The 24659-nt window shown below is 42.6% G+C and overlaps 3 protein-coding genes across 4 annotated transcripts; 2 read left to right on the plus strand and 1 right to left on the minus strand.

The window, feature by feature from the left end:
- The first annotated feature begins 3753 nt into the window (after positions 1-3753).
- LOC136472584 (protein TRACHEARY ELEMENT DIFFERENTIATION-RELATED 7-like) lies at positions 3754-4819 on the plus strand. The gene has a single exon (XM_066470282.1). It carries the CDS (start codon positions 3809-3811, stop codon positions 4811-4813), a length of 1005 nt encoding a protein of 334 aa, XP_066326379.1. The 5' UTR covers positions 3754-3808; the 3' UTR covers positions 4814-4819.
- A 489-nt stretch (positions 4820-5308) lies between these two features.
- On the minus strand, positions 5309-10236 carry LOC136472583 (chromatin assembly factor 1 subunit FAS2 homolog). Of its 2 annotated transcripts, XM_066470280.1 has the most exons (13): positions 9990-10236; positions 9758-9881; positions 9600-9626; positions 9255-9327; positions 9050-9153; positions 8746-8960; positions 8560-8659; positions 8338-8404; positions 7795-7883; positions 7560-7698; positions 7364-7464; positions 6316-6477; positions 5309-5517 (listed from the first exon to the last, which is right to left on the minus strand). In XM_066470280.1, exons 1-13 carry the CDS (start codon positions 10101-10103, stop codon positions 5309-5311), a joined length of 1524 nt encoding a protein of 507 aa, XP_066326377.1. In that variant the 5' UTR covers positions 10104-10236. The 2 variants fall into 2 exon arrangements, with proteins under 2 accessions (XP_066326377.1, XP_066326378.1); XM_066470281.1 differs by lacking the exon at positions 6316-6477.
- A 5385-nt stretch (positions 10237-15621) lies between these two features.
- On the plus strand, positions 15622-16662 carry LOC136472585 (pectinesterase inhibitor 28-like). The gene has a single exon (XM_066470284.1). It carries the CDS (start codon positions 15789-15791, stop codon positions 16425-16427), a length of 639 nt encoding a protein of 212 aa, XP_066326381.1. The 5' UTR covers positions 15622-15788; the 3' UTR covers positions 16428-16662.
- Positions 16663-24659: the final 7997 nt, after the last annotated feature.

Below are 24659 nucleotides of genomic sequence, written 5' to 3' on the forward strand. Positions count from 1 at the left end.
ACCTTATAATTTTAGATTGCTAGCATGCTAAAACTATTTGGAGAAGTGTCCACATAACTATTGGGTTACCTCCTCCTATGTCTATACTCATATTCTTGGGAACTAGTTAGGGAAGGGGGAAAGAATTAAGATTGATCTTTGCAGGGGTTGCAGCTCTTATATATTTGGGTTATATATATGTTGCACCCATAATGATCCTGTCTTTGAGAAAAAAAAAATAACTGTTCTTTTATACATACTACTTTCATCGGACTGTTCTGCTGCACTACGAACAGTGTTTTTCTCTCACAACGTTTCAGCATAAGCATCAGCATAAGCCAAATTTCAGCGAAATGAACAACATAGTTTTGTGTTTTGCTACAACTTGAGGGCACAAGCGAGATTCTCCACTTGGTGAGCAAAGTTTTTCTTGTCTGTCACTTCACTTGACATTTCGTTGACAATGAATGGGTAACTAATAATAGACTTTATTTCCTGATGGTTATTCCCTCTTGTTTGTGTTCTCTTTTCATTCCCTTTTTGTGATGATTCATTAAGCTGAAAAATTGTATGAACTTGGCTGTGTACGGTTATAGAAAGCTTGACTTTTCTATTTTCCAAAAAAAAGAGTACCTCGTATAGAAAAATAAATCAACCCATGCATGCATACAAATATATGGTCATGGACAATTGGATGGATATGGTGGCCATCCATTCCAAAATCCATACAAGAACTTGGTTCCTACCTACAGAAGGAATGAACAGGAAAAAACCGTGATACATGCTTTGCAACCGGGGCCTAATAATATACAAACAGCGGCTCCAATGCAAGGATCATATACAGGGCCGGCTGGGTGGTGTGTGCCATGAATGAATGGGCAGAAAGGGAGGCCAAGGACATGCCTCATTTTCTTTGTGCTGCTCATGTGCAGGTCACTGTAGCATAGCACACCACCAGGAGCAGCAGTGCATTCCATGCCATGCATTTCTGCAGTAGTGCATGCAGCTCCTTCCAATAAGTATAGTTGTGTACTAACGGCCTTTTTCCCCAGCTGGTCGGCTTTAGTTTGCTGCATTCAGCAGCTAGCAGCCCATAATCCCATACACTGCGTGCCATATTGCCATGCTGCATGCAGGCCATGCCAACCGAGGGGGAGAAAGAGATGGTGTGTGTGATGTTGATGGCTCGATGCAGCATATGTGTACCATGATACCATATGCATATATATATATATATATATATATATATATATGGGGGCCTTGTTTAGATCACCTCTAAATTCCAAGTTTTTTCACTCTCTCTATCACATCAATTTTTAGCCACTTGTATGGAGCATTAAATGTAGGTAAAAAAAATAACTAATTGCACAGTTTAGTTGGAAATCACGAGATGAATCTTTTGAGCTTAGTTGGTCCACGATTGGATAATATTTACCAAATAAGACGAAAATACTACTATTCATCAGGTTGAAATTTTTTACAATCTAAACATGGCCTGGATGTGCCTTTTGGTGTCCTGAGATCGACTTTGGGATGTACCAGCAGAGAGAGGAGCCCAGCAGGAGGGCCGGCTCTGAAACTCTGAACAGCACAAGTACTTCCTCCTGTCCACCGAAAGAATACAATTCTAGCATAGTATCATAATTTAGTAAGTTCGATCAATTATAGATAAAAAATATTACTATTTATGATATCAAATAAATATCATTAGATTAATTATGAAATATATTTTAATAATAAATTATTTTGAAGCAGTAAATATGAATAATATTCACTAGAAATTAAGTTAAACATGAACTACTTTTACTGACATACTATCTGTAGTTGCATTCTTTTATGGACAGATAGAGCAGTGGCTAGTCGAATCTCTGGACTGGCAGCGCCGAAGGAAGCTCGGCAGAGATGCTATACACATCTTGTCCTGTTGTGACATAACACAAAGGCATTTTACCTTTCCTATAGTCCTTCAGTGGGGAACTAGAAAGCCACCTTTCTTTCTACATATCAGGGTTTGGACCTTGAATTTGGAAAAAAAAAATAGTAGAGACTGTCTCTATAAATCAACTGTGGGCACTACTAGATTCACAACATGTGTCCATGCACATGCATCTAACTTCTAACGCATGGGACTGTTAATTAAATTTAGAAGGAATAATTGAAAACAATATAACTATCCCATGCATGGGATGCATGAGTATGGACACGTGTCGTGATCCACAAAAGGTGCCCATGGGCCATGGCTGCTTCATGGAGATCATCCCCACTAATTTCTTTCCCCCTGAATTTGGAGACTTGCATTGGCGGTGTTCTTTAAACTCTCATCCATACTTGCATTAACATGGAGACTTGCATTAACAGTGTTTTTCTCTCACAAAAAACCAGCACCAGCCAGCCCAAACCAGCACCAGCACCAACCAGCGAACAAGCTGACTGGCTTTTGCCTAGGGACTACTGGTAACATGGTACTTCCTCTTTTGGAGGCCTCATTAACGGTGGACTTGTCTAGAGCTAGCAAGCTCCATCTCACGGATGCTATCGTACCAGCACTAAAACATCGCCCATGGTGTGCATCGGAAGTGTGTATGTCCATCCCAGACTTTAGTGTTGCTCTTTTTTTTTATAGAGAAAGTGTGTTTCTCTTCAGGTGTTTCTGTCCTTGGGATCTGTTATTAGTCTACTAGATAGATTTCTAGTAGAGCAGACAGTTCTGTAAGGCCGGACAGGGTAGGATATCAGGACACGGGGTGCATTGTCTGTGTGAGGCTTTTGCACCGTGGGCTTCTTTTTTCAATTCTATTGGGCTGGGCAGGGTAGGATATGAGGACGGCCCATTCCAATTCATCGGCCCAAATTCTAACCGGGCCCCACATTGGTCTCTTGGGCTATAACAATACCCATCATCCATCAGACGTATATTTTTACAATGTCTCCGTTTCGTTTAGAGCGCTCTGTATTTTTCTGTGTATAGTAAAAGAAATTAAATGGACATCTTTTTGCTGGCTGTATATATGATGATGAACCAATGGAATATATATATAGTATATAATTGGTGCGAAATGATCATCGAAGATTTGCAAAGACTTGGCAGCTGCTGCACATATCTTTTGCATGATATGATAGCAAGACTAGACGGTGATGGAATGCATCCGTACCTTACAACACACTCAAGCACGGTGCCATTTGCTTACAAGCCATCCCCAGCTAGAATGGCAGCATCTCCCTTGGCACCGCGCGTCTCCATGCGACCGGCCGAAAGCAAGCATGGCCGGCCGTCGCCGTCCTCTTCCTCGAGCCAAGGCCAGGCCACCTGTGTGCTTCACTCAAAAGCATTGCAGAAACTGAAGCACAAGCTGCACAAGAAGCACCATGCATTGCATTTTTTGCATTGCCGAGGCCAAGATTATGCGTGTGTCAGTGTACGTGTGATCCATATGCAACGCCATTCCAAACGAAAAACGTCTGTTTCATTGAGGATCAAGGAAGGAATTAACTAGCTAGTAGTGCTGTAGACCATGATGTCCAAAAGGAAGATGGAGACTGGCTACTAGGTGTCAGTGTCTCGTTCATATAGACTGGAGGCAGACAGCTACATGGGGGGCTTCTTTGGGTGCTAAGGTACGCATTGTTTAGAAGCGATGCAAACCCAGCCGAAACCGTAGCAGAGGAGCCAAGTCACTTGCAACTCAAACCTTCACGCTCTTCCCTCCAAAAAGCCACTGGACATATAAATACGTGCTACATGATCACCACCACAGCTCACTCGCCTCACCTCACTACAGCAGCACAGTTGCGCCCAGCTCCCAGCTCTCCTCTGATCCAGCTAGCAGCAATGGCGTTCAACCCTAGCCCTCCAGGACTGGGCTTCCCCTACTTCCCTCCAAGCCCTTACTTTCCAAGGCCACCGCCGCAACCACGGCCACAAGCCCCGCCGCCCCCACAACGCTTCCCGCCGCCGATGCGAGCCCCACCACCGCCACAGCGTGCTCCACCGCCGCCTCAGCCTCCACCGCCACGACGTGCTCCACCGCCACCCACCCTACCACCACCACCTCCACGGAGCGTTCCCCCGCCACCGGCTCTGCCACCACCGCCACCACGCCGCGCTCCTCCGCCGCCTACAATGCCGCCGCCTCCACCACGCCGTGCTCCCCCACCTCCCACCCAGCCCCCGCCGCCACCACCGTCACCGCCTATTCGCCCACCGCCGCCACCAACTCCTCGTCCTCAAGCCCCACCGCCGCCTCGCCCGCTCGCGCCGCCCCCGCCACATATCCAGCCTCCGCCAGCGCCCGTGCCACCTCCGCCTAGCCCTCCGCACCACATTGTCATCATCGTGGTGTTCGTCTCACTGGGCGGCCTGCTGCTGCTGGCATGCCTCGCCGCGCTCCTCTGCTGGCACAAGAAGAGGGGGAGGAAGACAGAGACCAAGGCTGAGGTGCTCAACTTCAGCGACCATGTTCATGTCCACAAGGAGACCATGCCGGGCCCCGGGGGTGCCAACGTCGTCAGGCTGTCAGTAGACGAGGACGTCAAGTTCCAAGAGGCGGTCAAGAAGCAGGACGCCATTGGTGAGTCCTCGAGCACCGCAGCAACTGGTAAGACGACGGCGCATCACCACCTCCCTTGGACCTGGCACAAGAAACATGAGGGCGGAGAAGAGAAGACAGAGCTCATCAACGTCACAAAGCACAAGCATGTCGACGAGAAGATCATACTTGGGCCGCATGGGGAAAAGATTGAGGTCCTTTCAGAAGATGAAGATATCAGATTTGAAGAGGCCGGCGAGAACGAAGAAGAGTATGAAAAATCCAAGGCACGCATAAGCAAATCCTAAGATGATGATCATGCCATATATTCAACTGTTCTGCCTACACTGAAGGCCCTTCAACTTGGGGCAATTATCATACCCATACACACATATACATACTACCCTCGCATGCATTTGAGTATTTTGATATGAGTCTATGTTTTTTCATGTGAAAAAAATAAGGGCGTCACAGACCCATCTGATTGGATTCAATGTGTAATTACATGCCAGCATTTGTATATGAGCAGGTTGTGTTTAACAATTTCCTCAGAAATTTCACTGAACCCCACTGTGTGAGATGACGGTTAGTGGCTGCATGTTGCCTCATAACAATGTGTGCTCATACACACAGCCTTTCTGTTCACATTGTCCCCAATTGGGCCAAGAGCAGGAAGACAATCTATGGGACTCGGGCAGAAGGTGAACACGGCAGCACAAACGACTTTCCAGGGTAGCCTAAACATAATATCCAGTACTTGTCATCACTACATAACACATCATAATCCTAACTGCTTCAGCTACTTAGTTGATTGCGATAGGAGTAATTCGCCTCTTAGCAGGCTTACTCGATGCGCTATTCTTTGTCGGTACTGGTGGCGGTGTCACTTCAGACACCACAGGAATGGTTGCCTCCTTGACTTTGTTATCATCGACATCTACTTCCATACTGTCTACTGTTACCGGCTTCTTGTTTTCACAGGCCACATTTCCTTCAGCAAGCTCCCCTGTTCCTGATTTTTCAAGAGTTGATTCTTGTTAGTGCCTTAAAGAAAATGCATAGGATAAAGATTGCAAATAATATGGTCCAACATGGGTATGCATAGCTACTCGATAAGAATGATTTCTTCCGCATGATTGGAGCAAGGGCATCAGAGAGCCATTTGATTGGAAGGACTGTTACTGTACTGTAGATCAAATTTTAAGTGAGCAATTTATGTGAAAAAATTCTGACGAAATTTAAGATTTCTGGCAGTGAGGTTCTTTAGTAGCTGCCATGTTACTTATAACATTTGAATAGACACAACACAAAGACGGTGCTTATTTCATTGATGGTCGTTAACACAGCATATCTGTCCATATTAATGCCCCCATGTGTCAGAAGGAAATAAGCACCTATGTGTCAGAATCCCAATCTTTAGGGTAGTGTTTAGTTCCCAAAATTTTTCAAGATTCCCCGTCACATCGAATCTTTGGACGCATACATGAAGCATTAAATATAAATAAAAAATAAAACTAATTACACAGTTTAGACGAAATTCACGAGACGAATCTTTTAAGCCTAATTAGACTATGATTGGACACTAATTGTCAAATAACAACAAAAGTGCTACGGTACCATTTCGCCAAAAATTTCGCCAACTAAACAAGCACTAGGTGTAGATCAGAAGGAGAATATAGGCAGACGGGATTTCTTTAAAGATCACCTATAAAACTAAGATGCGATACTTGCGATAACAATATAAGATCAAACTGCTTCAGCTACCTACTTAATTGCAAATGCAGTAATTCATTTCTTATATTAGACTTACTTGTGATGTTCTCGGTTGGCAGCAGTGGTGGTCTAACTCCTACAGCCACAGGGCTGGCTTCCATCTTAAGCTTGCTGGCACTATTGTCAACCTTCATGCTATCTAAAGATACAGGCTTCTTGATCTCAGGTGTCAAATTCCCTTTAGCAACTTCCTTTGATCCTAGAGATTTATCCAAAGTTGGGCCATGTTAGAAGAGTGTCTTCCAGAAAATCACATCAGATGGGGGGAAAAAGGGACAATACAGTGTAAGGTTAAGGTTTGATATGCTGAACTACCAAACATATGCATCCCATCTAAAAAGATCATCCTACATACCAATAGATCACTTGTGAATCATTTTTATTAGCTTCATTACAGATTGTATAAGGTTTGATACACAGAACTACAAAACATATGCAACGGATCTGAGGGGATGATCTTACATATCAATACATCACTTGCGTATCGTTCTTATTAGCTTCATGGAACCTAAGGATTTATAGACAAAGGAAGCTCTAGTGGTCTCAGACAATTACACAAAGGTGATACATGTAACCTAGTGGTATGTCAGGCACCCATGTCTAGATACATAGCAAAAGCTTGTATCTAGAAAAACCAAAACAGCTTATAATTTGGAACGGAGGTAGTACCATTCTAGTTGCCCATTGCTAATTTTTATATATTAATTACAGTTGGGCATTGAAGGGCGAGCCTGGTGCAAGCGGTAGAGTCTTACTGCCTGTGACCGGAAGGTCCCGGGTTCGAGTCGCGGTCTCCTCGCATTACACAGGCGAGGGTAAGGCTTGCCACTGACACCCTTTCCCAGACCCCGCACAGAGCGGGAGCTCTATGCACTGGGTATGCCCTTTTTTTAATTACAGTTGGGCATTGTGATTGTCATATGATTCAGTATTGAATCCTAAAACTGCTGAGAAATTCACCATGATGTACACTGACGATGAATGGAATGTTCCAAGCAGGAACACAATTTTCAACATGCAAGTACGCAACAACCCACGAAGAAAATAAATAATGCTACGGAAAGATGAACGGAATGGAGAGATACCAGGGAGGATGTGAGGCTCTCCCAGTTCCTCATTCTCAAACTCTATTATAGTACAGTAGCCATCCCGTGATGACACTGCCATGTACTTAGCATCAGAAGACCTGACACAAATAGATTGCAAAGATGAATTACTTGCACCAGTAGATATGCAAAGCTCAATTGGAAGACTACAAAGCAAAACTGTATAAGTACCCACCATGCAATATCGGTAATGGCAGCATAGTGTAGACCAGCATGGACTAGAATTGGAGGAACACTTTCTGTATCATAGACATACAGAGAGTTCAAAGTAGCAACAGCAAAAACAACTCTATAAGGAAGCTTGAAGAGACCATCTGCAAAATATAAATGTGATTCAGATTCATTGTAAAAAGAGAAGTAGAACTTTTGAGGACCTCAAAGCAAAGTAAAGTTGCCATAAATTGAGCTACCTGGGTTAGAACCACGTGGTTTGAATAGCACAGGGCAGAAGCGTACTGCTACTATAGCTTTACTGGCCCCAGGGAGTTGTATTGCAGGCCTGCAGTGCCAAATACAGTCAGTAACCTAAAGAGCAATGGAACTACATGTACACTCAGAGTTATATGCTAGAGTATGTGCTTCCGGCCCAAAACATGGAATACATCATGATAACCTTAACTAAAATGCCAAATTTCTGTAGCATCTCATCAGAAATTTAGTACATACACAATAGAAAGTAAGATTCAGCACCCTGTGGCAACTAAGCAATCAAATGCGATTACCTTCTAAAATTTAGGACTTAAAGTTTTCACTTATTACTTACTTTTAGGTGCAGTAAATTAACCTTACATTGAAAAAAGAGATGTAGCAGAAACGACTCTCTGATGGTCCAAGTACCATATTATCTTATTTTAAGTATTAGTTGAAATGTTGAGTTTGACCAGATTGGTCCCCTTGTTTATATGTCAAGAACTGGTAAACACATTGGTTGCTTCAAGTAACAGATGTGCTACCTTGAGAGGTCACGCCTGGACATTATATAAGCAGTATTAACCAATTCGGAATTGTGTTTAGAAAGGCCTGATAAAGATAGAAAAAAAGCTATTTAGGGGGGTTATGATGATAGAGAATTTGCTAAAAATAGACTAAATAACATGCAACCAGTGAACACAATTTCAAGCTTAAGAAACGTGAGCTGAGCTATCACTAAACACTAATGCAAAAACAACATATACCTGCTGGCAATACTAGAAAAGATCCATCAGGTGACCATGCCAACCTCCGGAAGAAAGATGGCAGTGTCTCATCATGAAACAAATGAGATTTAATTGGTGGCTGCAAGACAAAGGATTATATTATTGCTCTGTTAAAACTCAGTTTGCATCCAAATGCTGTAGCAATGAGGGAAGAGCAAAACCCACCTTAGATTCATCATGATTCTGATATTCTACCTTCACTAGTGTATGCTGGCAAACAAAGTTCAACCTCTCCGCGTTCTTGGATTTGCCCTGAGGCTTATTTGCATATATTTTACAGGTTCTGTCAGAACTCAGTGAAGCAATATACTGGCCCAAAGGATCCCACGCCACACCCTGAACATAATGCAGATGCCCCTCTAACTTTTGGTGCACCGTGCCTGAGAAAACCATCAGATATCAATCACACAAGATAGTACAGAACTCATGCTGCGGCAAATAACGGATTCCATACTGTAGCGGGAGTCACCTTTACTAGCTTCCCAAATTATGCAAGTGTTGTCAACTGATGCAGAAACAAGGAATGCACTGTCATGCGACCACTGAAGGTCAAGAACATCCTTGTGATGGAATCTGTGAATAAAACAAAGAAGGCTGTTACCATTTAGCAAGCTTCCAAAGAAGCGGGCCGGTTTGCGGAAAAGGAAGTTTCTGTTTCAGTGAGCAGAACTCACAGTAACGTCTTGTGGATTTTCCATGCCTCACCATCATCAGTGGGATGAAATTTCCAGAGGATGATGCCGCCACCTGCATATCACGAAACACGACAATTCATCGCACGTGGACACACGAAACCATCTGATAATTGAGCTATAAATACAGATAGCTTCACATTATGAATTCAGTTGTTCCGGTGCAACGAATAATCAAATATTGGCTAAAATAATTCCATTTTAGGATGGTTGGCAAAAAACTAATTGCATTTTAGGATGGTTGGCAAAACCAATTATGACTTGACATATAATCCTAGATGCCATGACCGTCAAAAAAAATAATCCTAGATGCCAAATTGAGCATACCGTCAGCACCGGAGGCGAGATACTCCCCTGCAGGAAACCAAGGTGGGAAAGAGAGTCAGTTAGTTACATTACATATGCGCAAAGACTGGAAGAGACATTACATATCTCTGTTTGTACAGGCTCAAAGGGACAGAACAGAAAATCAGAAATGAGTGTACCTGAAGGGGAGAAGCGGAGGACGTTGACCGCGGAGCTGTGGGCGGTGTTATTGGGGACGAGGGCGTACTTGAAGGTGGCGGTGGGGAGCTTGTCGTCCGAGCCATCCGACGCTACCTCCCAGATCTGCAATCCCGAACCGGTCACGGAACGCCGCCGCCGAAATGGGGAAGGGGGAGAGTCTCGAAGAAGCAAGGCAATGTCGATAGAGGAGAGGAGGCGGGGGCAACCAACCTTGATATCGTGGTCGGCGCCGGCGGTGGCAAGGCGGCGGGAGGCGGGGTGGAAGTCGAGGCTGAGCACCGGCTGCTGGTCGTGCCAGTTGATCTGCAGCGTCCCGCCCCGCATCTTGTGGAGTGCTGGATGGGCTCCGCCGATCGGGCGTTCCTCCTCGACGGATTCCTCCTCCGCTAGTCCGCTGCCTTCGCTTCCAATCTCTCACTCTCTCTAGGGTTTGGATTTTGGGGGAAAGGGAAAGCCAGCGGCGGGAAAACGGAGGGGGATTGCGCGCGCACCTCTCACTCCGTCGCCGCGCTCTTCTAGCACTGCCAGCGAGGTCTGGGCCGAATTTTGAGTAGGCTAAATTGCGGCCCAGTTTCTGCATGTGCGTGGGTTGGGCGGGCAGTGGAGTGGATTTCGTCAAGATTGGACGCGATTCGTTGGCTGGCCCAATACTGTTAAACACGGATCGATAAGCGGCGTGTTCGCTGGTTGGTTTCTGGGCTGGTTTAGGCTGACTGGTGCTGGTTTGTTGTGAGAGAAAAACACTGTTGGCTGGTTGAATAAGCCTGACTGAAACCAACAAGCGAACATGGTGAAGTTCTGCAAGTACCCTAGTAGTACCCAGGCATAATTAACCGAAGGATAATGCCGGACGGACCGCTCTGCGCCCCGCTTGCGACGCTGGGTTCGTGCGCCCACGCGCCTTACCGGCCCGCGCGCCGTTGCTCGCTCCGCCCATGCCCTCGTCCACTTCGCCCTTCACGAAAGGAAAGGAGGCCTGCGCCTGCACCTCCACCCACGTTGTGCCATCGGTAGGAAAGGGAGACATTTGCTATCCTACTTTCCCACTAGGTAGACATGTTGCATGCCTATGTTTTAAGTATTTTAGTTGTTTTAGACGTATATTTTAAGTATTTGCATATATTGCTATGGTTATATAAGCATGCTTGAAGCGTATGTTTCAGATGTTTTCAGACTTACTTATGTTGCAAGTGTTTTATTTGAATGTTGCAAAAGTAGATCTGTATGTTGCATATGTTGCTATGGCTATACACGCATATTTTAATAGCATGCTTCAAGTGTTTCATCTGTTCTCATACTATTGTTTTATCTGGATGTTGCATATGCTTCAAATGATTATGTTGCAAGTGTATGTTACGAATGTTTCATCTGTTTCAGACATATGTTGCAATTGTTTTATCTAAGTGTTGCAAAAGTAGATGTGGATGTAAGTGTGGAGGAAGCCTAACCCTCAGTGGTTCAACTGTTGCGGCTCTCTGGTGTGGCGAAGATCGAGGCCGCACACATGAGAGCGGCAGGGACGGGATGCCGCGGAGGATCGGCTAGGATGTGGAGCAGGATGGGCGCGGGCGTGGTGCATGAGGCGGGATGGGACGCAGGCCTCCATGTTGCGTGCGTCGAGAGCAGGCGCGGGAAGCTCCATCCGGACAGACGCTGCCTCCGGAGTGGGGATGGGCGTGGCGCAGGGCGTGCATTGGGCACAGGCCTAGGCATGCGTTGGCGTGGGCATGGGAGCAGCGTCTGGACGGACGCCGCGGACGTCCGGGCGCTAGTCGCTTCGTTAGCCGAAAGAATTAAAACTAAAGACAAAAAAATGGAATGGAAAATTTTGGTTCCAGATAGCAAGGAACGTGAAAAACAAAAGAAAGTTCGGTTCTTACTCTTGAATAACTGAATTAACCAAAAGAAAGTTGCTTGAGAAAAGGGTGTATAGCGAGCTGAAATCGAGTCAACAATTTAGAAGGATTTTCCTCTTTCACTACTTTTTGGTTACTTGGTTTACCACTCATGAAATTGCTAGTCCGGAGCTCAGCTCCCTAATATAACGGTTATTCCAGAACGACCCGGAATCTCTTTAAGGGCTTGTGTGGATGAGATTGGAGTGGATTGTAGTGCAACCAAACAAAATCTAAGATTAAGTTCATTGTTTGGCATTATATGAACTTTCTTTTCTTTTTCAGTTTTATTTGCAAGCCGGAGCTTGTCATTCAACATCGGCATTCTTGATTTAGATCAACAAGAAAGACACCTAAATTCAAGCTGAGCATATCATAATAAGGTAATTCGGACGCGTGATTACAATTAAATTTCTTGTTCCATCAAGGGAGAAAAATCATTGTGGTTTCTTCTTTTTAATTTGAGGTGATGAAACAGATTAAAGTGGCACTAGATATTGTCTATAAGATCACATTTTTGCTAGATATATATACTAATGCTGCACTTTCCGGGCCAGTACACAAGTGGACTGCTAGAGGATGGACGGATATATACATCCTGGTAGCTAGACTTCGATCATCACCTAGCAAAAGAGCTTCACTGGCGTCATTTCATCACTATAATAGTATAATTTATCCTGTTTGAAAAAGACGAAAAAGGAATTGTCGTCAAATAAAACTGATGCATGCACACTAACCATGCTTAACCAGCCACGTAATGGGTGCACACACGAGTAATAGCTTCACCAAGTAGGAAGTATACAGGCACTATAATCTACTCCTACATCGTCTGAAAAAAATAATATATGAATCATATATTATTATTGTCGACAAACACACACAAAAAATGATGTAGTTGCACACTAATCAGCAGATAATGGGCGCACCATCTACTGCGATAAGATACTAAGATAGATAGATGCTGTAAAAAAGAGCAAAAAAAGGGCAAGAAAAGGTGCTGAGTCCGAGAGGAAAAATATGAGTGGCCAACACGCAAATATATGTGCACTCACTCACTACACACATGTATATTCTCCCTAGCTGTCTGCATGCGTATATAGACCACCTGAAAAAGATAGCGCTATGGGTCTAATTAAATTTACATGTGCTATCTTCAGGTGAAAAATAAAGTGCAGGAAGCAAATGGTGTCACGTAATCATGTAGATTTATCAAATGAAAAAAATAAAGGAGAACAAACCAAGTGAGGCCTTGTTTGGATATAATTGGATTCACATCAATCCGCATGTCCAAGTGAAACCTTTTTTAAATGTAATCGGATTCACGTCAATCCATATATGTTAGGGTGGATGGAGTGGAACTTGAACTAAATTTCACCCCAGTACACCCCAACACATGTGGATTGAGGTGAATCCGACAACATCCAAATAAGGCCTTGACTAAAACAGTTGAGCCGATGCCGTGCTTAGGTCGGTCTCAGGCCGGTTTTTTTGGTTTTACCAAATGCTTGAACAGGTTAGGCATGATATAACTATTTGCTAGCTAATTAATAAAGAAATTATATACATTTTAAATTTAATTAGTTAGTTAGGTTTTATGTGGTGTAATCTATCGACGATTAAAAAGAAAATTGTACAATTGATCCTATGTTTCTAGATTATCATCATCATAAAAGATAAGGGTGCGTATATACATGCTTTGTCACAAAGATCGATCGAGTATAGGTGTGCAGAAGCAGCTACGGATTTCGAGAGATTTCGTTTGTTCAGAGTTGCACTGCCACTGCCGGATAGATTTATATTATGTTTGATGAGAACCCTACCGGATTTAGAAAACATGCGATTATAGAACAGTGTCACGTTTTAGTATCTTAAGTTTGACTAATTATAGATAAAAAGAATCAATATTTATGATATCAAATAAATATCATTATATTAATTAAAAAATGTATTTTCATAACAAATTGATTTGAAGTTATAAATATGAATACTATTTACTTAAAAACTTGGTTAAATAGGAAGTACTTTTTCTGGCACTATACTTTCGTGTTTTCTTGGACAGAGGGAGGAGGAGGATGCGCATCTATGTCTCGTCGTCGTCATACGCGTTTCATTTGCACTACATACACCATATATATACTATTCGTTTGTCCGCTCCACTGCCACTACTACACTGCGGCATGCATGACCCATCCAAAAGCTAAATAAAGTCCGATGCAAAAGCAACGGAGATCTCTTCCTCCTAGTGTCAAGCATATGCATGCAATAGTCAAAGTACTACTCCTACATACCTACACACGATATTTATGAAATCAGTGATGAGTCGATGAGCATTGACCGACCAATAGTGAAAGCAGGTAGGAAACCAGTAGTGTCAGCGGCTCTCTTGGGCGTATGTACATGGTGATGCGTGCTCGGTCAAGCTAACAAAGACCGGAAGAAATCCAGCAGTGACAGTTCGATCTTGTGGGTAGCCGTGGTTACGGTCCAGCAGTGAGAGAGTCATGGTCCTTTTGAATTCATGTAATATACTATATCCATTCCCATTGATAGATCGTTTTTAACATTTCGAGATACACAATTTTTATTATATATCTAGACATATCGTATATCTAGATGTATTGCAAAAATCATATACCTACAAAAGTCCAAACGATCTATAATTTAGGACAGAGAGTGGTAGTTTTTATTTTATTTTATTTCTAACCGATTAGCTAGAAAACCATACAGGAAGTACATGAGTTTGGATGCTTGCATATGGATACGTCTCGATGAAGAACATCTCAATCGATCGATTTTCCTCCAAATACCAGGGGGCAACAGCTCGCACGACGCGCAACATCTTCTAGCTGATACATAAGCCGGCTGATAAGCTGACTAAAGCTGTTTTGTTATGAGAGAAAAATATTGTAGATTCTAGCTGATAAGTCGGCTGATAAGTTCAAGCGAACAGGGCTTCGTTTTAGATTTGTGCATCTCTACTGTAGTTGATTGGCTAGGGGGCACGCAAATAAATAGGCTATCATGGACTAAGCACTAGTGCTAATTCAGCTTAAGTGGAGAGGTAATTATATTGAACGTGCTACTAAGCGCTAGCTTATACTATACTATCATTGTTGATTAACTTAGGAGGCACATCCACACGAGAAACACGGACTTGTAGTGTATTAGCAATAATGATCTGGAAGAAAGAAAGAAAGAGAGAAAGAAAAAACTATGGAGTAGTAGCATACTGTACGTGCGTGAGAACAAATTAAAGTGCCCTGACATTGTCAAGTAACAGTGGACGGATAGATGATGCCTAATGCTTGTTGAGAGCAACTTGACCTTGCTTGCCAAAAGGTACGGTTGTCTTTTCATTTCATTTATTTTCTTAGTGGTGTGCATTGCAATTATATATAATCTCTGCAAGCGTGAAACCTCGACATGGTATATATATATGGAGTACGTACTTATCATATACTAGTAATATACTTCTTTCTATATATCCATCACTGTATATAAATATACCACTTTAATTTTCAATTTGTTGCTTGCCTTCTGAATTGAAATAAGTCCCGGGCCATGCATGGCGTAATAACGTATAGTCATAGTATTATTAATAATTCATGAATATATAGTAAGCACGCATAATCAGATAAATTTTCCATTTCCATTGCCAGAGGTGTAGGCCGGGAAACAGTATATATAATTAGTAGAGAGAACCTATATACTATATCATATCCTAACTAAGATTTTGTCTAATAATATAAAAAAGCTAGCTAGTATATATAGTAGCTGGTTAGGCACTAAGGGAGTGAAGAAAGTGTACACGGCATGGTGGTCATGGTGGACTCCTCCGCTCCACTTGCATTGCATTGCATTGTTGGAGTCAACATTGACAGCCAACAATCCTCACCTCCTATAAAAACCCTCCCTCCCTGCTCTCCAACACAAACCCACAACTCATCATCATCTTCTCATCCAATCGACGCTAGCCATATATACCAAAGAGAATTGAAAAACACACATACAGAAGCTTCCCATATATATAATACAACCTCATCAGTAGTCATCATCAGAGTCTTCTCACACACAAACTAGAAAAGATCAAGCTCATCATCATCATCATCATAACATGGCAATGGTGGTGCTTATCCTGTTGGCCCTGCTCCCTTTCAGCGCCCTTGGCTCTCGCTCCGGCCCGACGGCCGTGCAGCACCACGGCCACGCCGGCCACGGCACCACCAAGCACTCGTCACCTCCTCAACCAACCACGGCGGAGCTAGTACGCAGCACCTGCAACTCCACGGCCTACTACGACCTGTGCGTGTCCGCGCTGGGCGCCGACCCGTCCAGCGCCACGGCGGACGTCCGCGGGCTCTCCACCATCGCCGTGTCCGCGGCGGCCGCCAACGCCTCGGGCGGCGCCGCCACGGCCGCGGCGCTCGCCAACGGCACCGCCACGTCGTCGTCCAACGCGCAGGCGGCCCCGGCCACCGCCGCCACGGCGCTGCTCCGCACGTGTGCCGCCAAGTACGGCAAGGCCCGGGACGCGCTGGCCGCCGCCGGCGACTCCATCGCGCAGCAGGACTATGACTTCGCGTCTGTGCACGTGAGCGCCGCCGCCGAGTACCCGCAGGTGTGCAAGGCGCTGTTCCGGCGGCTAAGGTCCGCACAGTACCCGCCGGAGCTGGCGGCGAGGGAGGAGACGCTCAGGCAGCTCTGCTCCGTCGCGCTCGACATCATCGCGCTCGCCTCCAACAGCAGTGGCTAGCTAGCTTGTCTTCAGTGATGGTATATGAGTCTACGTGTAATGACACGAGTACACGTCTCCGTCGTACGTGTTTAGTTTTGCGCAGCATGCATATGGTGTTGTTACTACACTGTTAGCTTGGTAATTAAACTGTATGTAACCTGCGTACTTATCTAGCTAGTGCTGACGAGGTGATTAATACTACTGCCACGTTGGAATTTTCATGATGATGCAGAAGAGATATACATACATGCGAGAAAAGGAGAGGATATATATGTTGTTAATGCTAGATATACAACCATATGATGGGCGCAAGATGCTGAAATTATATTCCTACATGTTGTAATCCCTCCATCCCACAAAGAATGACATTCCCATTTCCCGAGAAGTCAGACCGTCTCAATTTTGACTAAATATATATATATATATATATTATTAATATTTATGATGTATAATTAGTATCATTAGATGAATCACTGAATATATTTTCACAATAAACTTATTTGAAGATACAAATATTGTTAATATTCTCTACAAATCAAGTCAAATTTGAAAAGGTTTGACTGGCATCAACCCCATAGCGTCATTCTTTTTGGGACGGATCGGAGGGAGTATGTAATAAGAAGACCAAAAGGATAATACCCCTAAATCACATCTGAAAAATAGAAGGTAAGAAATAAATAAATCTAAAAAAGAGCAGGTGGTGTTATTATCTAGACTGGCCCAAGAATAAAAGGGGAACCAAAAAAAAACTGAAAAGATCACACTACGTTTGTTATGCGTGCTACAGTGGGTTCAATCAGTCCCGCCCCCCACACACACACACACAGAAAAGCACCTCCTATATTAAATTAGATACAGCTGTGTGTGTTCATCACTTTTCTGCTACACACAATATATATAACATATAAGTAGCACCTTTTGGTTACGTTTAGCAGGCACATGCATCGGCATAAAAGGTGCTTGTACAATAACTTTGAACAAGCATATGAGCAGCTCATCAACTTTGCGTTGCACTGCATGTGATCTCCATGACACGGTTAGGAAATGAAGGGAGTCGATCCACTCATCAAACCACTAAAAATAGGATTAAAAACTAAAGCTGGTCGATCAAATTGATTAATATAAATTGAAGATTGGAAGAGTTTGAGGACTTCACCCCCCTTTAAAAGAGAAGCAAATGAAGTGGCACATGTAAAAGTTAATAGCTAGATTTTGTTTTTTTCATATAAAAAAATAATTGTAACTGGGTCAGCGACCCTTAGATTCTAAGGATCGCTGACCCAATTATTTTTTTACATGAAAAAACAAAATCTAGCTATAGTAACTTATTTTACTATAGTAAGATAGATGGCGATGCAACTTATTTTGATTATCCATAAAATTGATATGAAGGTTTTTCTTAAAAGATAGCTATCATTACCACAGTAAATCTTTCACATATAGGCCGGGTGATGAAAAGCCTTTTTTTTTAGACCAGAGGCCTTGGCCAACTTTTGTAGAAAGCTTTAAAATAGGTTTGCTAGGGATACCAGCTTACACATCAAGTTCATGAAGGGGACTAAGACTATTATCCCTTCTAACCTCCACTACCAGAAAGTAACTACCCTGCTTTATAGTCTTGAAATAACAACCAATCTGCGTATTACAACTTCCTCTGGAGCACAAGAAACTACTACAAAATCTATATTTATAATGAATCATTTTTGTCATAGTAAATGCCAATATTATCATTGTAAATCATCTGTGATGAAGTTATGACGAAATATTTGCCGTCATGTTTGTCGCGTCACATATGAAACTTAATGACAATTTAGCATAATTCATCATAGATAAGTGTTAGAAACATGATGAATTGGCTACATGTATGAACCGCCTTCTTTATGTGCATCTCACCATCTTGTTAGGCCGTTCTTTAGCTCCAGGATCAACTCCTCGACCGCTTTCCTTTCCTCCTTCCTTGCCATCACCTGCCAGTGAATTGGAAATGCGAACATCTCATGGAGGCTGAGAGATGGAGGGCAGCGGAGGTGTAGGTGGATATCAGAATCTATATTGATATTATGATGGCAAATGTAGGAACTATTGACACAACAAGACTTTATTGATGAGTTTGGTGTACATTTATAGGATGACAAGGCCTATAAATATAGGATGTTAGCCATGATCGATCTAACTGCATAAGAAACTAATACTGAGTTAGCTACACATGCATGGGGAAGCAGTCAAGACTTACATAGAACTGATTGCTAATAGAGAGGAAGAGAGAGAGAGAGAGAGAGAGAGAGAGAGAGAGAGAGAGAGAGAGAGAGAGAGAGAGAGAGAGAGAGATGCGGGACCAGCTCACTGGATTTGGATGCTATCGTGATTGGCCAGGCGCTTCTAGAGTCGCAGGGAGCTTGTCATCGACTTACATGGCAGATCCACTATGCCCTCCTTCCCCATCGATGAGTTTGGATCTGGGGTACGGTCGAGGATCGATGAAATGGATCGAGGTTGGAGATTTCATTGGAGGACCTAGGTTCCAACAGACCCGCCTCCTGCAGGCTGCAGTGGGAACACACCACCATGGCTGCCATGATGTTGGGAGAGAATATGGGATCGGAGTGCTAGCATTGGGAGAGGTCGCGCCATGGTGGAGACGAGCGTTAGTGGATCTAGGCCTATTTTGGAGGTGGGCCTTTAAGAGGTATGTCTCTAAAAATAGGCTATACTCCCTTTGTCCCTAAAAAAGAGTCACTATGGGAATCGTGCTGATCAAACTTTCTTAACTTTGACTAGATTTGTAGAAAATGTGTGCAACATTTATATCTCCAAATAAATTTATTATGAAAGTATATTCAACGATCTACCTAATGATACTAATTATATACCATAAATATTAATATTTTATTAAATATATTTGGTCAAAGATAAAAGTTGTTGACTTTTTGGTAAGCGAGAATGACTTTTTTTAGGGACGGAGGGAGTATCTTTTAAGAGATTCGATGTTAATTGCTTTTCAGATGTCTGTCTCCTACAATCTTTTTTGTGACAGTATATTTTATTGGGCTATCTCTATAAATGGGCAGAGCGTGTTTGAAATTCGATATTGATTGATTTTCGGTTGTCTGTCTCCTACAATCTTTTTTGTGGTAGTATATTTTATTGGGCTATCTCTATAAATGGGCTGAGCACGTTTAAAATTGCTTGATATTCCGCGATTGGAACACTTTTAGGTTGCCTTTGTAAATTAAAGAGGTTGTCTAAAAATTATTTTGTAGTAGTGTATAGCTTGCTGGCTAATTAGTAAAGTAGACAGACACAGCCATGCTTCTAGTTCGATCGAGATCATCCAGCAGCAGCCGTAAGCAGACATGGTTGACTTGCAGCATGTACGACGCCACTGGATTTCAGATCTTCAGATAGAGAGGAGCCTTGCCTACCCTACCGGATTTCGCCAGACTTTACAACTGGGATGTCTATAGACTATATGCATGCATGACCTGTCAAAGTCTTGTCGTCGTCTTCAATTCATACGCGTTAATTCCCACACCATACATATATATTTTGTCCGCTGGGCTGCCACCACTGCGCTGCCGTGCGCCGATGGAAAGCAACGTACACATACAGGCGGCAAAGGATGATCCATGATACCTCTGCTGCAATAGTCAAAACACTTGAGAGATTAGTGAGTGGAGTGGAGTCAAGCTGGTAGGAAACCAGCAGCAGCTTGCTAACCTGCAGCTGGGGCTGGGACGACTATCTAGGAGGCCAGGAGCTGACCGAGAGAGACAGCAGCAGCAGGACGCAGGCAGCAGCATCTTCAGTTCAGCATCAGTACACGAAGGAAAATCCAATGTGTAGCCTATCATGTGCGACTCTCTAAGCACAAAAAAAAGCTAGCTAGTTTAAAGTCTGTCGCCCCTTTAAACTAGAGGTGGAAACTGAAGGTGTGCTACCAACCTAGGAGGCATCCACACGAGAAACATGTTAGTGCTCCATATGGAAAATGTCCATCAGTGCCCTTGCACTGTCCAGTAAAAGTGGCTGCTTGTCGACAGCAACCTGACTTTATTTGTTTGCCAAAAGGCAGAATTTTGGCTTTGATGTTTGGAGGCCATTTTGGCGTATGTTGTACTATTGCGCCGGTTATTACTTATTAGGGCTCCTTTCACAATACACCATGCATGTTTTAATTAGCGCATAGCTTCTCACAAAGCACCACATATTTTGTATCTCACTGAAAAAGAGCTTGGCACACATCAGTGCCACATGCGCCAATACATGATCAAGAGGACCTTAAGCTCTATTGCAAAAATCCTATTAGGAAATATGGGAATTAAAATAACTGAATCGTTGGTGTTGTTTTGTTCAAAATTAAGAAATGTATATAAGGAATAATTAACTACATGAAAAATGTGTCATTGCACTGTTAATTGAGCTCTCCGGTGGCAAAAAAGACCAAGGGCCCGTTCCTCAAGTAACCAAGCAGTCCATTATAGGTTTTAGCCAAATAAATCTAGTGGCCCTCTATGATTTTAGTCGAAATAAATGAACCCATGGATCCATCACTGATGTCCAGTATATAACTTATTACCCATGATGATTTTAGCATTGGCTACGACTCGGTCTATCCATGGGTTGATGGACATGGAGAGCATTAGCCCGCCTAGGCCTAGCTCGAAAACAACTTTGGGTGGGATAATGCTTCATTATCCGACGAGCACTAAAACAACGGGTGGCCTCTTGCTTCCATTTTTGCATTTGAGAATTAAAGTTTGAAAATTACTTGGCCTTGATCGATAAAAAATGGCTCTTAACGAGTGTGTGTTGGATTCAAAATTCAGCATATGGCATCGAGCTTTGAGTGGGCTCGAGCGCTGCATTTCCCACCAACCTTTTTAAAGCCTAGCCCAATGTTCGAACAAGTCTAGAGAGCATAAGCCTTAATGGGTCAAGAATTGAAGGTGTAAAAAATATGGTTCTTGTGCCATATTTGACGATGCGACCATCGATATTCTTTCATTACTTCATATATGTTTCAGTCTGGTTCCTGATATTGTGGCATCTCCAGTATTTGGGGGTGGTTGGTGAAATTAGCATGGGACTTGCAATCTCTACCTTCAATGTTCGGTGGGCTCTCTTCATTCGAGCCATCACATAATTTATTAAGGTCACCGGGGAAGAAGCTTATGAAGGCCTAGATAGATATTGTATTTTCTTTGTTTCGTGTTTTCCATATGTAATTTAGGAGGTACTATTTATTAACATAATTTCCTTCCATCACTTCGCAAAAATGAAATAAAATAGGGGGTTCCTACGACTTCTCTTAAACACAATACACATGTATTCACTTATATACACCCACATAGGCGCATCCCTGTGAACGAGCATGCACAACCTATTTTTATGGGCACTTCCAAGCAACTATGCCTATATATATTGAGATTGGCAAAGTCACTATAAGCACCTCATTATCGATGAGCATGTCATGTAGCATTGAAAGAATTAGCCATAAATGTGAGCATTGAGTTGGGGACTCAAATATGGCAGGTAGGTTACACCACAAGCAGCCTAAGTAGCAGAGCTATGCTCCATTGATGATCGGTGCTTACTTGTCTCCATTGAAACTTGAATTTGCTTTCCTAAAAGGTAGTTTTTTTTTCTTTTGTTAGTGTGTGTTTCAATCCACTAGCAAAATTGTGGTATATATTGTCTATAGCTACAACTTGATCCTTTACTCATATCTATGGGACACTAGATGTTCTATGGCTATAGCTCACTTGACAAGTGTTTTACTATAGACCACCACTATCTTCTCATATTCAAAGGCCCATTGGCTCTTTTGAGTCAAGAGATATCATGCCCTTTCTCGTAAAAAAAGAGAATCATGTTAAGATTGTTTTAGATTAAAGGTTTGGAGCCTCAAACGTCAATTGTCTTTTTGAAGGATACGTGATGCGGTGTGGAAATGGAAAATTTCCCCAAATCTTCTCCTTCCTCCAACAACTTTTGGACAATGATGTTCAACTAAATTCTAGCTATTCCTTTCAACAACATCAACAATCGCACTAGCAATAGCTCTAAAAACACTATTCTTGATAAGTGATTATAGGACGAGGGCATATTGTGTACAAACATGTGGGAATCAACTTTATAACTGTCACTTTTATATGCCTCTAGGTACAACTTTAATATCTAAGCATGTGCATACTTAACCATGGTGAGAACCATTTGTATCAAATGCATAACTTGTTACTGGATCTTTGCCCATGCCTCAGTAAGGTATACATGATCGATCACATTCTCCATAGCATGGCATGCAAGACGTACAACATGTCTTTATCTTCCACACATACCATCCAACATTAATTTTATGTTTTTAAATTTTTTGTCCAAAAGGGGGCTAGTATGTTTTTTAAGTAAACATCGTATAAAAAATAATTTATCTTTTGTCAAAACCATGTCCTTTATTTAAGTCTAACAATAATGTGAAACGAATATATATGTTCTCTACCATACCATCCAACATTAATTTTACGTTTTTTATTTTTTTTGTCCATTCTATTGTAGCCAACCATGGCAAACATATTGGTTAGCCTACTTAGGACAGCCCCAACCCAGAAACTATGAGATAGCTTCTATACTTGTCAAGTCATCTAGACACCACATGCAACCAATTTCTAGACACCACATAGAAACCACTTTTTCAATAGATAGTTTCTTCAAAACAATTTTGGTCTAATCAGGTGCCTTCTCTCTCTTATCATCTACCTATCACATCTCTTCATATCTTGATTCCCGTGTAAACATGATTTCTTATTTAAGAAACCATTTCCTTCTCTTTCTTCCTTAATTCCAATGCCACATCATCATTTTGCTTAGTTTGCGCGCCAATTAATGAAGATATCCTAGTTTCTTATTTGGGAGTGCTTTTATTAGACACTCTAGACCCAAAGAAGTAATGATAAACCTCCAAGGAACTCTGCAAAATGAAAAAAATAAAGTCTTGTCATGGTAAGGATAAAATAGCACTTTTATTTATTACCAATGCAGATTCTTTGTACTAAGTTGTCTTTGATTAAGGTTATTCCAATTCTAGACACTATGGAAAATGTTTAATGGAAGTTTGAGTTACATAGGACCCTGTTAGTATTTACATTATGAAATACGATTTAGAAGAGTTCTATAATTTAGTGGATTAAGGGCAGCCCCAGTGCACGTAGCTCCCGCTTGCGCAGGGTCAGGGAGCTACGTGCACTGGGACTGCCCTTAATTTATTGGATGAAGATTGCAGAAATTGTTGATTTTGATACTGAAATCCAACGCATCCCTATAGTGATTAAGTTAGCAACTGGCAACTCAAGGTACAAGGTTATGCCATTATATACTAACTATTGCGATGATCCCAACACGTACTACTAAGGAAAAAGAATACTAAGGGCCTGTTTGGCAGAGCTTCAGCTCTGAAAAAACAGCTCCAGATCCACAGATCCAGCTAGCTCCATGTGGCAGAACCGCCCGAAATAGCATACTTAAGGAGGCGTTCATCTTCCACCAGACACGAAGCACCTTGAAAGCAGGCTACAGCGAGCGGTGTCCGTTGGGCACACCCCGAGGGAGAACCTGAAAGATCCACATTTTTCCCAAGGATCCAATAATGAGAATGAGTTACAATACCAGTTCATTTCATACATCAGAGATTCTTAAAAAGTACATTATTACAATACCAAATACCAGAGTGTGGAATAATAATAGCGGAATTTAAAAATAACATCTAGCGGTAGGGGCGAGGATTCCGTCTGAGCCCACCAGAAAGACCCTCCACACAAAGATACTCTTCAAGCATCACCTGCAATAGGGGTAAATGAACCATGAGTACACAATGTACTCGCAAGACTTATCCGACTAGTGGGAATAAGTTCCCGACTCCAAGAACATATGATAGGCTGTATGGTTTGCTGGTTTTCTTTAGCAGAAAGCAATACTAATAGTGAGTCCTTATTTATGTATTATTATTATCAGCCGTATTAAGTTATCATCTAGTAAGTCTATATAAGCACCTATTCTATTTTCAAGCAAGAGTTGAGCAATCAGTTATACTTCTTCTCCTTTCCACTTTCAGTTCTTACTACGGTGCTAAACCGCAGACAAGCCGTACCAGATTTCTCGGCGATTCGTGAATCAATGTGCCCAGCTGGGTGCCCCGAAACACACGCCTCGCTTGTACCCTAGGCACAAGCAGGACTAACTCGTCACTCTCCTATCTCG

Source organism: Miscanthus floridulus, chromosome 8, assembly GCF_019320115.1.
Source record: "Miscanthus floridulus cultivar M001 chromosome 8, ASM1932011v1, whole genome shotgun sequence".
NCBI classification, from domain to species: domain Eukaryota; kingdom Viridiplantae; phylum Streptophyta; class Magnoliopsida; order Poales; family Poaceae; genus Miscanthus; species Miscanthus floridulus.